At 60.0% G+C, this 12,215-nt stretch overlaps 1 protein-coding gene across 1 annotated transcript in view; it reads right to left on the bottom strand.

The window, feature by feature from the left end:
• KCNQ2 (potassium voltage-gated channel subfamily Q member 2) overlaps positions 1-11,992 on the bottom strand; it is a 47,116-nt gene extending 35,124 nt beyond the window's left edge. The window contains exons 1-2 of the mRNA XM_019637151.1: positions 11,935-11,992; positions 11,750-11,768 (exon numbers count right to left, since the gene is read on the bottom strand). Of these exons, the coding sequence (XP_019492696.1) occupies positions 11,750-11,768; positions 11,935-11,992 (77 nt within the window). The remainder of the gene's footprint in view (positions 1-11,749; positions 11,769-11,934) is intronic.
• Positions 11,993-12,215: the final 223 nt, after the last annotated feature.

Here is a 12,215-nt window from a genome sequence, read left to right as displayed (position 1 = left end):
GGGAGCCCCAGCATCCCTTCTACAGGAGAGTCTGCAGAAACGCCCCTCCCAGAACGCCCTCCATTCCTCTCAGTGCCCAGGGGCCCTGCTGGGCAGCCAGCATGAGGCCACAGCAGGTACCCACCCCCAGACCTGAGGCCGGGCTCCCAGGGGGAACCCCCACCCGCCTCCTCCACAAGGACTGCAGCTGGCACTGCTGCCTGGAATCTAATTTTGCCCCCTAATAAACTGCTCTGCCTCCAGGACCCACTGACACTTCCAATCTGCTGGAGTGACAGAAAACCCGGCTGCTGACGGTTGCTCCAGGCGTGAAGAATCGCTGAGATCCCACCCGGGTCAGAGGGAGCAGAGTGGAGCACCACAGTGCTGAGACTGCTGCATGCACGACCGCTCTCAAGGCCAAGGCTCACCCACAGTGCGCGCCCCCCGCCCCCCAGCCCACCCTAGTCCAACCGGGCATGTGTCTGAGCCTGCCAATCAGCGGATGGAAGGTTCTGGTAGCATCCACCAGAGCCTAAGGCTGGGGGCAGGTGATCAGGAGAGCACTCAGGACCCTGCCCCATATACAGCAAGTGCTCATTAAATGCCAGGGGCCTGAGCGGCCACAACTCAGGACGTCCAGACCCTCGGAAGGTCCAGCTCCTGGCTCAGCGTTCGAAGACTCCACCAAGGACCTTGGCCAGCCTGTGCCCTCCCCACCCGCCCTTCCCCCTCCGCCAGCTGGCTGCACAGCCACTCCACATCCACAGCCTTTTAGCACCAATCCCCCCAACACCAGGGCAGGAAGATGCTCTCAGGGTACCCTCGATGCCCCGCACTAGCAAGTGACCCCAGGATGGCCAGTGTCCCTCCCAAGCCTCGGCCACGGGCTCTCTCCAGGATGGAGCTGTGGAGCTCAGGGTCCTACCCTCCCCCAGCATCGCTCTCTAACTGCTGCGCCATCAGAAGCCCCAGGTTCACGGGGAACCCCTGGGCCACTTGCCCGATACAGACTCAGCCCCCTAGAAAGAGGGGCATCCAAGGTAGAGCCCCAGGTGCTCTGGGAGCTGTGGGCAGCATGGACGGCTATCCCCACAGGGCCGGGCCCAGAGGACTCCAGGGCCTTGGCAGAAAGTCACTGGCTCAGCACAAGGTAAAAGCCGTTTTCCAGGTGCCTCCCACCTGATCCCAAGAGACAGTGGCGGCAAACAGGGTGAGTTGTTCTCCATTAGTCATTGTCCCCACACAGATCACAGGGCTGGACAAAGGCTCACTGAGTGCCTTCCCCCATCCCCCACACAGCCTGGGCTCCCCCTCCCTGCATTCCTGGGTCTCCTCCACCCCCACCCTCCTCATAGACAGTGGCAGCCCGACCCCCAGGCTCACAGCCTCCAAGCAGGGGGTCTTCCTGGGCATCCCTCTCCCTCCCAGGACCTCATCTCAGCTCCTCCATCCAGGATGTCCCAATTGCGTCCTGTCTCTCCATAGCCTCCCTCCAGCCACCTGCGACTGTACCACCACTAAGCACAGAGGAAGTGTGCCTGCTTGCCCCCGCCTATTCCTCTCCAGGCCAGCTTTCCTGCCCCAGGGCCTTTGCACATCCTCCTCCTGCTGCCTGGAAGGTGCATCTACCCACAAGCCAATCACAGAGCCACCTTCGCCTTGTCGCCTAGGTTTCATTTTCAACAGTGCCTTCTCTGAGAGGCTGCTCAGCCCCCAACTTTTCCCAGTTCACTCTCCCAGGGGGTTCTGACCCCTCCTAGTGCAGGTACCCTCCAAGCAGGGCTCCACCGCTCTCCTCACCTGCTCTGCTCACCTGGCCCCCCAAGTGCAAAGCCGGAACCCAATCACAGGGGTGGTCCACACATCCTGACAAGTGGTACCCGAGACGGCGCTTGCCAAGGTCAGATCCAGCTTGAGCGCAAAAGCCCACAGCCCCACTCAGACAGGCTCAAAGGCCCACTCCCTCCAAACACCACTGGGCGGGGTGGGATGGGAGCAAGGGGTCAGGAAGGGCCCGTGGACAGGGGACCTGTGTCATGGAGGGACTCAGAGGGCTTCTGAAGGCAAGCCCTGAGACTGGGAGGGGCACGGCCCACTCCAGGGAGCCCACGATGGTGCAGATGCAGCTCATTAAGGAGAAATGGCCAAGTGTGTCCACACAGAAGCTCAACACGAACGTCACAGCAACCCCGTGCACAGCAGCTCGAAGAGAAGCAAGACTGTTGCCCACCGGTGAACGGACAGGTGACGGGGATGTTCTCCATGTCAGCTGGAATGCTCTCAGCCTTGAGCAGGAACGATGCACTGACACAGGCTACACGTGAAGAATCTCAGTGAGAGAAGCAGATACCAAAGGCCACACAGCGTGTGACTGTGCTTACGTGAACTGTCCAGAGCAGCCGACCCATTCCCGGGGGCCAGAGGGGACACGGGGGCTGGTGGGCTTGGCACTTTCATGGGCTGATCAAGTTTTGAAACTAGAGAGAGTTGGTGGTTGCCCCCATTGAGAACACACTGAATATCGCTGAATTGTTCACTTTAAAATGATTAGTGTGTTCTGTGAATTTTGCCACAATTAAAGAAAAGGAAGAAACAGAAAGGAAAAGGAAAAGACAAAAAAAAAGAAGCGAAATGAGACAAAGTCAGGTTCTCAGTTCAGCCCCAGGCAACGTCCTCCCCATCCGTGCCTGAGTTTCCCTCTGTGATGGGCAGACTTGGGTGGGAGAACTGAACGCCTCCCACGATGTACCCTCCAGACTCCCCCACTGCGGGCACCCACCCTGCTGGCACTGGCTGCATCCCCATCGTCAGGCAAAGGATGCCCGTTTGGGCCCGAACCTTTTCTCATGAAGCCTAGACACGGACACAGTGCGCCATCATGGGGGGAGGGCTTCCTGAGTTTGGGGGATTCCCCTCGCAGAAGTGTCTCCTTCCATGGCTTGCACTGGGCTCTATCCTTGTCAGCCTCGGCCCCCCAAGTCCCACCTCACTCTTGGGGGGCCAGTCTTGGGGTGTGTCCCCCATGCCTGCCCATCCTGAGCTCTCCTGCCACACACACACAGCACAGCACCTTTGGGGCCCACAGTGCCCTCTCTTAGAGGGTCACCAGTGCTGATTCCTGCCCCTGCGAGTCCCACACACCCTGCCCTGCTGAGCCCTCGGCCTTGTCAGCTGGAAGCTCGTGCAGGAGCCGGGGAGGGGAGGGGCCCTCCAAGAGGGCGGCACTGCCCAGTTGCCCCCCTGAGGTTGACAGGATGGCCAGGCCTGCTTTCCCCCACATCAGTCTCCCCCACTCAACCTAAAGACCCTCCAACCAGCTCTCAGGTTGGCTCACCCCCACGCTCCCATGGCTCATAGCTCTGGCACACTGGTCCCCTAAAAACATCCCGAGCGAGTGTTCTCGCAGCCTCCACTTGCACACCTCCAGTGATGGAGGGCTCACCCATAGGCAGGGCCTCATTTTCATGTGCCCCCCAGGCCAGCCTTGGACCCGGGTCCATCCTCCAGGCCAGCACCCACAGCCGTTATCTCCTCCCGAAGCCACTGAGCAAGTGAAGACACAGGGTGAGGGGAGTAGGGGGCAGGGCCACCTGGTCACCTACCCAGGAAGCCCTGGGACATACCAACAGAGGCACTTCTAAGTCTGTGAGGAAATTCCCACAATACATCACTACAGAGTCTGAGTCCTATCTTGTTTAAGAAACGCATAGACAAACTCAGACGCTTGACAATAACTCAGAAGAGACAAATGTTCCTTGTGTTTTTCTACAATAGACCTGCGTCATTTTTGTAATCAGAAAAGACAATAAACCACAACCAAGTGTTTAAGAGGCCGCCGGCACCCCCTTGCTCAGACAGTGTGGCGCTGTCTACCCACTGCCTGGGTCAAAACCCTTGATTTCCTGCCCACGATATTAATCCAGCTCTCGGCTAATTAAACGCGCATGTGGGAGAGGGTGCTAACTGGGCAGCAGAGAACGCTCTGAGCACAATGGCTGAATCTGGAAATGGAAGCGAGTGGTCCAGACAAGAGATCTTCGCCCCAATAGCCCGGCCTCCCAACCCCTTCCCCACCGCCAGCCAGCGGCGGGCCAAGACCTCGCTCTCCACGGGCCGGGCTGGCGCCCACGAGGAGATTCAGCCCTGGGCTTGTGTTCAACACCACGGCCAGCGCCCCTGCCCAGCTACCCAGGCGAGTTAGTTGAGGCCTCCCCTTCTGCTGGAAGGGCTTGTCCCTGGGGAACCATCACGTCCCTCACAAGTTAGGTCCCTGAGAACAAACTTCTAATCTTCTGTGGCCTGTCCACCCAGGGGGCCCAGCTTAGCAACAGCGCACAGGAAGCACACACCAATCGGCAAAGGGCTCGCCGTGGCTCCTCCCACGTCCAACCGCTTCTCTGCTTCTGGCAGCATTTCACCACCTCCCGCCTAAACCTGGGGTCCCGGGAGAAATTGGCCTTTTCCTCCTACGAACCCTTCAAGTACTTTTTCCAAGCCTAAATGTTAAAGCAAACTCAAAAGTTCTAAGATCCCTAGTTAGAGCAAGACGGAGGCTCCGTGTAGGGAGCGTGGCCTAAACAGTGCCTGGGAGAGGGAGGCGCGCGCTCAGCAGACAGCCAGAACAGTCTAGAAGGACGCTCCCTGCAGGCCAGGCTCACACAGACTGCCGACGTGGGGCCGGAGGCCCGGGACACACCCGCCCTCCCATTTCCCCCAAGTGACGCTGCCACAGCCCCCAACAACCAGAGCCTCTGCAAGGGGTTTCCGGAGCAGGCGTGGCCCTGCCCGCCCCAACGTCCCCTCCCTTTGGCCAACACCCACTGCTCGGCAGTGGGACAGAGGCTCTGAGCAGCCAGCGGCGCGGGAGAAGCCAGAGCCTCCTCACAGGCAGGCAGGTCACCTGCCCAAGTGGGGATCCCCTCACTGCACATAGGACTGCGGGAGAAGGCCGCGGCCCCTGCAGCCCAGCACCTGCTGGGCCTGCACTGTGACTGCACCACTGACCTCACCTGGGGCTCCACACCTCGGTGACGGGGTAAATGACAGCAGGTGTGTGAAGCACCCGAGAGGCACTGTGTTCCCATCCCCATTCTCACGGCAACACCCATTGTCCCAGAGACCGGTCGTTCTCACCAGTTCCTAAAGAACACGCAGTGCAGGGTGAGGAAACCGCTTTTCCAAGATTCCTATGACTGAACCCCACACCTGACCAGAGCCCAGGCTACTTTTGCAGAAGGAACCCCCACGGTGGGACCTACGCCCCAGTCCTTAGCGTCACCCCACCCCCACTCTCCACAGCAGGGCTGGGGGTGGACCCTTGGGCTCCTACCCAATCCTGGCATGCTCAGTGAGATGACACAGAACAGGGTGCAGAGACAGCCACACAAACTTACAGGGCAGACCATTTCAGAAGCTCCTAGTTCTCCTGGAATGTCGTCCCTACCGCTCCCACCTGGGTCCAGCAGAGCCTCCAGTGTAGGTCCCGGTACGGCCAGAGCTCTCCCATCTGGGGACACCGGGACTCTCAAGGTCTTCTGCCCTATTTCCTTCTGAATTAAAAGCATGGTCCATCCCAGCCTCAAACAACAAAAAACCCAGCTGCCCACCGGCTCCAGACGCGTCCATTTGCTAAATGGCCCTGGGCTCCTCTCCCCACCGCCCCTGTGGCCATGGCTTTCTTAATTCACACGAGGGACAGCCAGGCTTCAGAAGCAGCCATCTCTCTGAGTTAAGGACAGCAGACTCGCTTTGCCTGCTCACTGCTGTGCTACCAGCTGCCAGGGAAGCGCTGGGAGCAGGTCAGCGGGACGCATCACTGCAGAACGCAGGACCAGCATGGAGATGTGAGGGGAGGGCCTGGAGGCTGAAGGGCTGCAGGCAGTGGCACGCCGGAGTCATGCCCAGGGCTGCGGCTGTTTCTGCAAAAGCCTCCCCCTAGTGTGGAAGACGACATTCTTTGGGGACAATCTTGGGTCTGCTTTCCTTCTTTCTACCTGGGATCCAGCTAAGCTGCCACAGCCTCGCGGGGTGGGTTGGACAGGGGCCTCGCAGCCATATACAGGAAGGCCCACCCTCCTCCAACACGCCGGTGCATTGCCACACAGGAGGTGGCGTTTCAAGGGGCTGCCGTGGCCATCAGCAGGTCACTGTGGGAAAGCTCAGCTGAGCTCCAGCCCTGCTTGGCAGCATCTCCCACGCTGCGGGCTCAGCTCTGCACTCAACACGAGCTAAGTCGCCACACGGCTTACCCTAAAAGAGTGGGGGGCTCGTTGGGCACAGGGCATGGGAGCCCTGTGGTTCTTTTCCGTTTAGGGGTTCATTGGTACAACCTGCCCATAATGGTTTTTCAAGCCAAAACCGTCCCTGTGTCCATGCGTGGAGCTCAGGATGTGGGTGCACGTGCTGTTCTGCAGAACAGGGTGGCATCTCCCAACAGTGCAGGGCACATGGTCTCCTTAGGAAAGCGGCCAGTCCCCTGTACAAATGTCAGACCCGTGCTTCCTGTCCAAAGTGCGGCCTCACGTCTAAATAGCAGCCCCAAAGCCCTTTGTAAAACCAGCTCAAACTGGTCCTTTCTTGTTTCTATAGGACCCAGAACCAAAGTTTACCCCACTCACAAGTAACACTTGTGAACCCTTCACTGCTCCACCCACGGAACCAAAAGACCGGACATAACCGGAAGCCGGAACCGGTCCAGAAGGGGCGGCTTGGGCCGCTGTCCAGGAAAACCTGGTGCTGAAATCCCGTCAGTCCCGCCCCAACCCTGGCTGGGGGACAGATTTGAGCTTTGCCTCCTTTCTCCTCGCCATCGGAGCTTGCCAATAAAAGCTCTTTCTTTTCTCAAAGCCGGTGTTGGCTTCTATGCATGTGGGGCAGCGAGCCCTAGCTCGGGAACACCTTCACCCAGGCCCAGCCACTGGCAACGGGGCTGAGAAGTGGCCAAGGCTGGGCTGAGGGGCAGAGGGCCGAGGGTGCCATCAGCACATGCCAACCCTCGTCCGCCAGGCCCTCCACTCCCCATGCAGGACGTGGCCTTTCATTCTGCTGGACGACGGTCATGGCGACGACGACAACAGCCACAAGCTGCATGAACATCACACACAGCAAGAATTGTTACCCCATGTTAGACAAGGAAACGGGTCCTGCACACAGGATCCCAGCAAGGCTGGCCTGGAGCCCGCAGTGCCCACCCCTCACCGCCCTCTTCCCAAACACACCCTCTGTACTGACCTCACATGACACATAGCGGACCTTTTAATAACACCCCTAACAGAGATGGGCCTGGCCTCAGTGGGGGTAGCGAGCTGATATGTTACTAATGCACATTCCAGCAATTTCCATCTCATAACGATCCACGTTTATACCTGAACACATTTAAAATGACCCGCCTGCGAGGTAACCCACGCAGCACTGTCTGTAGTAACGAGATACGGGGTACACACCTGGCCTGTTGATGGGGCAGCAGCCTCCAGCCCAGGGCCTACCCACCATCCTGAGGCTGTAACTGGACATGTCCTGAGCCCAGGCCTTGCCCCCCATCCAACCTCAAATGGGCATTTGGAGGGCTCAGAGCCATGCTGAGTCCCTCCAGTCCTTCCCTCCAAGGGGTCCCCTCCTTCCCCAACTCAAGGCTCTGCAGTCAGCACCTTCCATGAAATACCCCAAGAGCGCTGCCCTCTGGCCCCGTTCCTCCCATGGGCACTGAGAATGCCCAGTCCTAGCAGCTGTCACCAGCATGGACTCAGCGCGCCTTGCTGTGTGGGCATCGTGGACGGGCAGGAGCAAGGGCATTAACTTCCTGACTGAGACAAGCTAGGGAAAAAGCACCCTCAAACCCGCCACCCGCCACCGGACTCAGCTTGTGCTCCTGGAAGAGGTCAGTTTCTTCAAAAACGTCCTTGGGCTTAAGCATCCTTGGGCCCCTGCAGCGGGCCCCCCACGTGGTGGGCACAGGGTCAGAGCAGCAGCTACCACAAGGCAGGCGGGAGCCCACTTGCCGAGGGGTGGGTACCCCCTTCTGAGTGTCCACCGAGACTAGTTTTAGTATGTGACTTCGGCTGATTTCTAATAAAACCGAGATTCTCTCTGCTCCAACCTATGAAACCCAGGAGTTGAGCTTCCTACCTTCCTATTACCGTGCAGACGTGGAATGTGTGTGGAGATTTACTGCTCGCTGTAGACACAGTGATTACAAAATATTTTACTGTCGTGGATTACTTTCACTTCACATTACTGGGTGAGGGTGGGAAATCCTATAGGAGGCATGAGGCCTCCAGCCAGGCCAGGGGTCGTCCGATAGCCCGGGCTTCCCTGGGAACCTCGACTCCAGGCATTTTCACCTTCTGGGAAATTTCCATAAGATGCTCCGATTGATAGACATCTCCTCCCAGGACCGCAGGGAGAACGGCCCTCAGACTCCAGTTTCCCTCAGGAAGCACAGGATGCTGCCTCAGCAGAAACGGACCCTGGCCACATCCCCCAGGCTTGCACTCACCCCCAAATGCAGTCACACCAAAGAGGACAGTGGCCGATGTGTGGGGCCTGAGGCTGAGGCCTCCCATGTGGGCCTGCACACCAAGGGCAGACAGGTGAGAGGGGGCAAGACTGTGACCCCACTGGGTTACCCAAGGCCACCCAGGGGAAGGCGCCCGGACTCCACCCCAAAGCTGGAAAGCAGGGAGGTAACCCCTGGCCCTGCAGCCCCTAGCCACACCCCTAAAGCGTCAGAAGCCTCCAAAGAGGACAGAAGGCTTAGTGGCCCAGCCCAAGAGAAAACAGCTCAGAAAATCGAGGTCAAGCCCCTCCCACCACTGACACAGGCAGTTTCCATCAGCCTGTTAAAAACAGTTTCATCCCGCAGCTCCAAGTGGCTTCTGGGCATTGGGAGGGTCAGGCAACCTGCACCCCAAATGCTCACCCTTTCAGCCTGAGTGTGGCAACTCTGGAGCTCTCTCAAACTTCCTTGGCCTCAGTTTCCCCACCAGTGAAATGGGGCGAAATGAGTATCTCACAGGCTCACAGGGAGAAACACCTGAGACCAGCACACAGCAGGTGCAGAACAAGTGTAGGTGCTCTCTCCCACCCCCACCTAGAGCCGCATGGAGACCAGGCCCATGATGTCACCAGGGTGACTGCCCGGCTCACTTTGAGCTTGGGGACCGGGGGGTCTCCAAGGTCCCTCCCCTGTGGGCAGTGGACACATGTCCCTGACACGGTGGTTTGGGGCCTTTTCTGTGGCTCTCGCACTTCGAGAAACTCGTGCGAACTCCAGACCCTGTGCCTGGCAAGTCCTCGTGCAGAGACACCCCACACGCAGAGTGGACAGACTCCGCCTGGGGGTGCGAGGGAGGGAGATCATGCCCCTTCCCACCCCACAGCTCGGCGCCTGGTGCAGGCCCCCCACACACACTCCACTGCTGGCCGTACCTGAGGAGGCCATCCAACCTGCCCACCCAGAATTCCACCCTGAACCCATGTGCGCCCTGGGGCGCTGCCCAAATCTGGGTGAGCAGTCACTCGGGGCAGGTCTGCCCACCCAGGGCCCACTCCCCATTGAGCACAAGCAGAGGAAAGGGTCCTCAAGGGCCTTGGAACTGGGAGAGGTGGGTCCACACCTCGGGGTCTCAGATCCCTCCTGACTCAGTTGAAGGCAACTGTCTGTAGAATATGCTTCTGGAAAAGCTCACGAACAGAGGGAGTGACGGCCATGGCTCCACGCCCAGAGCACGGCTATGGAGACAACCCTTCCGCAGAGGGCGGGGGCAGAGGGGGCCCCTGGCCTGGCGCCCTCCAAGCCTGGGGGCCACAGGGCGGCCGCCTCCCTCCCTACCTCTGACAGCACCTGCCCCAGGATCTACCGGGACACCTCCACTTTCCAGAACCAGGTTTTGGGGACAAAAGGCAGAAGAAGTGGCCTACGCAGGCTCGGCACTGCCCCAGCCCCCAGGACCAGTCTCCAGTCAGGACCGTAGCAGCAGCAAGGCTGCCAGCCCCATGCTCTACTCAGGGACAATCCACAAATCAAATGATGCACAGACACGAGCCAAGCCAGTCTGTCTGTCTGAGCCGGACAAGGGAGCAGGGACACAGGGGCAGCCACACCCTCGGGCCCCAAACCAAAGACCAGCATGGGGAGGCCGCAGAGACCTCCTGGGTCAGGGTGGGGCTGAGCCCCACGCTTGGGCTGGAAGTAGGGAAAGTGGGTAATTCCACAGCCGGGGATGGGCCATGAGCATCAACAGCAGGTTGGATGTGTCACCACTCAGGGACAGCCCACTGGGCCAACCCTCAGAGTTCGTCTTCACCATGCCCTGGGGGGCAAGGAGCAGCTGTGCCCACTTTGCTGATGGGAAAACTGTGGTCTGCAGAGATTCTGTGACTGGACTTAAGTGCCTAACACAGCAGCTGCTGGAGACCCCTCCTGCCTACCCCACTCCCCAGGAAAACCCCTGCTATGGGGCGGCCTCCCCCTGACTTTGAGCCACCCACCAGTGAGCTGGGGGCCAGGGGAGCTCAGGGAAGCATTGCTCCCCACCCCCCCAACCCTCCCCACCCCCGTCCTCATTCAGGGTTGCCGGAGGAGACAACACAGAGACTCCCCTCACCCCCCCCACACACACACATGCTCACTCACACACTCACACTCACACGCACACACTCATACACACACACTCACACTCACACACACTCACTCACACACACACTCACTCTCACACTCACTCACACACACTCACACTCACACATGCGCATGCGAGCAAGCAGAGCCTGACCCAGGGACCCCACACACTCTGCTTCTCATTCTGGATACGGCAGCTTTTAGGAGGCAGCTGGCACAGAGGCACTGACCACTTCAAGCCCAGGCAGGGAGAGGACACTAAGGGCCAGGGCCAGAACCACACAGAGGGGACCCCCAGGAAATGCTGCCAACCAGCGACATTCATGCCCAAAGCGCAGTAAACCCTCCGGAAGCCACACCACAAGTCAGACGAGGAGCCCCGGCTGCTGGGCTGTGGGGGTGGGCTCTGTCGGAGGTCACCTCAGGTGAGGACCCTGACCGGAACCTGTCAAAACAGGAGCCTCCTTGGCCCCCAGCAAGGCAGATAGGAGGTGTCAGTGGGTGGGTCATTGGTGAGACACAGGGCTCTTCAAGGATGACCAGCCAGAGCCACCTGGGGGGAGGCGGTGGGGGGGCCTGCTGCTCTTGGGATGCCCAGGGAGGCTGGGGCTGGTCCCCCCAGGACACCCTCCCCCTGCCCCCAGCAACCTGGCATGTCCCTCGCAGGGTCTTTGACCCCATCCCACAGAGGGTCTGTCCAGGGCAGACAGGCCCAGGTACATGGACACATCGAATGGGTCACAGGCACACATTCCTCTCATCTCAGGTGGGTACACGGTCAGTTGGAGAGTTTCCCAGAATCTGTCCCTCACTTCCGTCCCAAAATGCCTCTTTCATACAAAATGGCTGAGTCCTGGCCCCAGTCTAGCTGGGATGGGAGAGGGAGTGCCTGAACGCTTGGAGGCTGTGCACGCCAATGGCACAGGACGCACACGCAGACACTTCGGCACAAATACCACATGAATACTCATGTGCACACAACCCAGCCTGCCGGCCAGAGCCGCCCCCTGGGAGCCAGAGGTTCAGGAGGCCTGGGGAGACTGACAGCCCCTTCTAGGGCCAGGGCTGGCAGTGGGCACCCGCCTCCAGGTTGTCCACTGTGCCAGGGAGGCGTCCAGAGCCGGGAACGTGCGGTGGGCATCAGACACACACCTGCTCCTCCAGCTAGCAGCTGCAGAGAGGGGTCAGACTGCCCTGGGGAGGGGGGAGTCGTGGATGCCGGCTGGACAGGGAGGGTGCAGGCACCGCGGGCAGGACGCCCAGCGCCCTCAGCCTAGGGCTGGAGGAGGGGAGTCATGTTAGGACCCCTCCCCCATTTCAGCAACCCAGAAGCTCACCGCAGACAGAGTGAGCGTCTTGGGGGGATGGGGAGGGGAGGCCAGCTCTTCCCCCCATCACCCCCGTTCCTTGGGGTAACCCAGCCCAGGGGAGTGCCGGGCGTCCGGGTCCAGACAGGACCGCCAGCGCGGCCCGCCCTGCCCGCTGGCCCTTTGTTCGGTGCAGTGGCCGTGGGGAGGGGCCTCCCGGGCAGAGGAGTGGAGGATGCGGCGCCGCACAACCGGTTCTGCGGGGGAGGGGCTGATGCAACCCCGCCAGGAGCGGGGAGCCAGGGCCCTCA

Source organism: Hipposideros armiger, unplaced genomic scaffold (genome assembly GCF_001890085.2).
Source record: "Hipposideros armiger isolate ML-2016 unplaced genomic scaffold, ASM189008v1 scaffold_32, whole genome shotgun sequence".
Classification (NCBI taxonomy): domain Eukaryota; kingdom Metazoa; phylum Chordata; class Mammalia; order Chiroptera; family Hipposideridae; genus Hipposideros; species Hipposideros armiger.
This window is presented reverse-complemented; position numbering and strand designations above follow the sequence as displayed.